The sequence below is a fragment of the Octopus bimaculoides genome, chromosome 21, assembly GCF_001194135.2.
Source record: "Octopus bimaculoides isolate UCB-OBI-ISO-001 chromosome 21, ASM119413v2, whole genome shotgun sequence".
In the NCBI taxonomy this organism is placed as follows: Eukaryota; Metazoa; Mollusca; class Cephalopoda; order Octopoda; family Octopodidae; genus Octopus; species Octopus bimaculoides.
Window position 1 is genome coordinate 6,650,892 of NC_069001.1, and position 3,159 is coordinate 6,654,050.

A 3,159-nucleotide genomic window follows, 5' to 3' on the forward strand; every position below is an offset into this window, starting at 1 on the left:
ATATATATATATATATATATATATATATATATATACCTTTATATCTACCTCTCTCTCCATCCATCCATCATCTTCTACCAACAAACTTTCAAACAAAAAATTCAAAGCTGAGAAGAAAACCTGATAAACAACAACAACAAAAACAAACCCACTGACCTTTCACCAATAATTTGTCCCGAATTGAAATTCTTTTATGTATCATTATCTCTTGTTTGGAACCATCCTGCTGTTGACGAAGTTTCTTTGATAAGGTAATCATCTTCCTGAAAGTAAATATATATAGTATCATCATCATCACTACCACTGTGGAATCTTCTATGTGGTCACTCTAACTCGCTAAAAATAGCAGCCATGACCTTCACATCCTTTTCCAGGCATAATATTTCAGAATAATGTGTCTGGATTTTTTTTCTTCTTTTTCTACACAAAGCAGTTATATCTGCTCAAACTTTCACTACTGCAGAAAACAATTTTATATTACCAATCAACCTTTTCTTGAGGAATGTTATGTTTGAAATCACTTTTTGTTTGAGATATTGCAGGAAAATACCGATTCTATTTCTCATTAGATATTTAACTCTTCAGGTGGTAATGGTACCTCCATGTTGCTAATCCTTTACCACTTTGTTTCAATTAGCATCATGGTTTGGATTGGTGCACATTATGCATTTGCTGTTGAAATCATCATCAACATCCATCTTCCATGCTGGCATGGGTTAGATGGTTTGACAGGGGCTGGCAAGCTCCACTTGTCTGTTTTGGCACAGTTTCTACATCTGGCTGCCCTTCCTAATACCAACCACTTTACAGAGTGTACTGGGTGCTATTTACGTGGCACCAGCAAGAGTGCTTTTTATGTGGTGCCAGCACCAGTGCATTCCATGTGGCATCAGCACCAGTGCATTTTATGTGGCACCAGCACAGGTGCTTTTTACATCGCACCAGCATGTTTACCAAAAATGGTGAATCTGTGACTGCAATGCAGAGGACATTTTGTATATATTTTCAGGTTAAACCAAAATGATACTGTAGCAAACTGAAAATCCATTTTGATGTGAACCTCATATTCCAGGCCCACAGTTTGAGGAAACCACCTACAAGATCATGGAACATTTGAACTCCAGAAAAGAAAAAAAAAAACATTACCAAACTGTGTGACAGCTAGTTTTGCAATCTCCTAAATGCTCTGCCTATAAATATGCTTTTGTGGTTGGGCTGACTGATCAAACTGTCAGAAGAATTTTATACACCAATCTCAAGTTCCACCATACACAATGATGGTTGTTCAGGAATTTGATGGCTGTGAGTGCAAAAACTGTAAGGCATGTTGTGAGAATAGCCTTCACAATGGTCCAGCAGATGCTGATCTAAACACAAATGATGAAGCATTTTCATATGTCTGGCTGTGTCAATAAACAGGGTTCTCACTCCAGGACAAAAACACAATCTTAAAGAGTGTCAAGAAACAACTCTACACAGAAAACAAGTTACTGTGTGGGAGGTTGTTGCAAATTTTGATGATAGAGGCCCTCACTTTTGAGGAAGGAGGCCAAGCCATTACAGTAATATCATATCAGTATGTGAATGCGCTTTAGAACTTACTAGAGCCAAAACTCACGGACCTTAGAAATTCAGACATAGGGAGAAAAGTGAAAGTGGGAGACTTAGGAAGACATGGGACGAAATACTGAAGGCCGGTCTCAAAACGCTGAGCCTTACAAAAGATGACAGGGGACTGAGATCATCATTTAACATCCGCTTTCCATACTGGGATGGGTTGAATGGTTTGACTGATGACTGGCAAGCCAGGAGGCTGCACCAAGGCTCCAATCTGATCTGGCAAGGTTTCTACAGCTGGATGCCCTTCCTAATGCCAAAATGTGGTGCATTGTTGTACTCAAGAAGACTTGCCCACCACAACAGAATTGAGATCCTAAAAACAAGGTGTCACGTAAAAAGAATTGGTGTGGGTGCTGGTGCCATATATAAAAGCACCTAGTACACATTGTAAAGTGGTTGGCATTAGGAAGGGCATCCAGCCATAGAAACCATACCAAAGCAGACCTCACTGGTGCTGGTGCCATATATAAAAGCACCCAGTACACACTGTAAAGTGACTGGCATTAGGAAGGGCATCCAGCCATAGAAACTGTGCCAAAACAGGTTATGGAACCGGGTGCAGCACCTGACTTTGCCAGTTCCTGTCAAACCATCCAAGTCATGAAATTATGGAAAACAGATGTTAAATGATGAGGATGGTGTCAACAGGTTGGAGCCACCACTCACACAACGAGAAAAACCAATGGAAATTTTGAGAAGACCTTTTCAGGACACTTGATCTAGCCTTAAGCAGTGACATTGGATAGTCTGCATGTTCACCTGATCTCACCACCTGTGATTCTTTTTTCTTTCTTTTTTTCCAAACATCAACAGGCAACCGTTGACAAATGGAAGACTATTGTATGTCAAACAAATTTCAGAAATGTCTTTCAGTGAATTTCTCTGAATTCTATAGGAAAATCTGCAGAGACGACTTTAAAAAGTGATTGAATATGAAATCCATTTCGAAGTAAACAATATCAAAGTTGCAAACTTCGTGGATCGAACTGTTACACCGGACACACGAGTGCCGCTGATGAGGCATTTGCAAACAAAGAATTACCGTACCTCATTATAATACAGCACACGGAACCAAAACCAAAGAGAAGAGGCAGTTAATGAGACACAAGAATTAGAAGATTAAGAAGATTAGCAATGAAAGCTTTCTTTGCTATTAGCAATGTACAAACCAAACGGGAATATTAGGAAGAGTAACATTAGAGATAACGGCCAAATTTCAAAACCGGTGATGACACAAAAACAACGGCTATAATCCTCTTTGTCCACTATAAAAAGGTCATACCAAAAATGACACTAACTTCACTGAAAAGCGAGCAAGAAGGAGCTTCTCGGTGGTCATTCGATCTGTTAGAAATAGCAGGCAAATGTTCTCGTAAGCCATACGCAATCGTCTTAAAACAAAAGACACATCGGCCGGCCACAGTGGTTCTAGATATACAGAACAAAAGAGTGCAATCTCTCCCCACCCCCACCCCACCACAAAAATAACAAAACAAAAAAAAAACAAGCAACAAAGGCAAAAACGCATGATCACAGATG

At 39.6% G+C, this 3,159-nt stretch overlaps 1 protein-coding gene across 2 annotated transcripts in view; it reads right to left on the bottom strand.

Annotated features, from left to right (window-relative positions):
- LOC106877881 (NEDD8-conjugating enzyme UBE2F) overlaps positions 1-3,159 on the bottom strand; it is a 9,453-nt gene that overhangs the window by 4,519 nt on the left and 1,775 nt on the right. The window contains exons 1-2 of one of the 2 annotated variants that reach the window (XM_014926922.2): positions 2,919-3,016; positions 157-263 (exon numbers count right to left, since the gene is read on the bottom strand). In XM_014926922.2, coding sequence (XP_014782408.1) covers positions 157-263; positions 2,919-3,001 — 190 coding nt within the window. In that variant the 5' untranslated portion in view covers positions 3,002-3,016. Of the gene's footprint in view, positions 1-156; positions 264-2,918; positions 3,017-3,159 lie in introns of those variants that run through there. The other variant, XM_014926924.2, reaches the window with a different exon arrangement.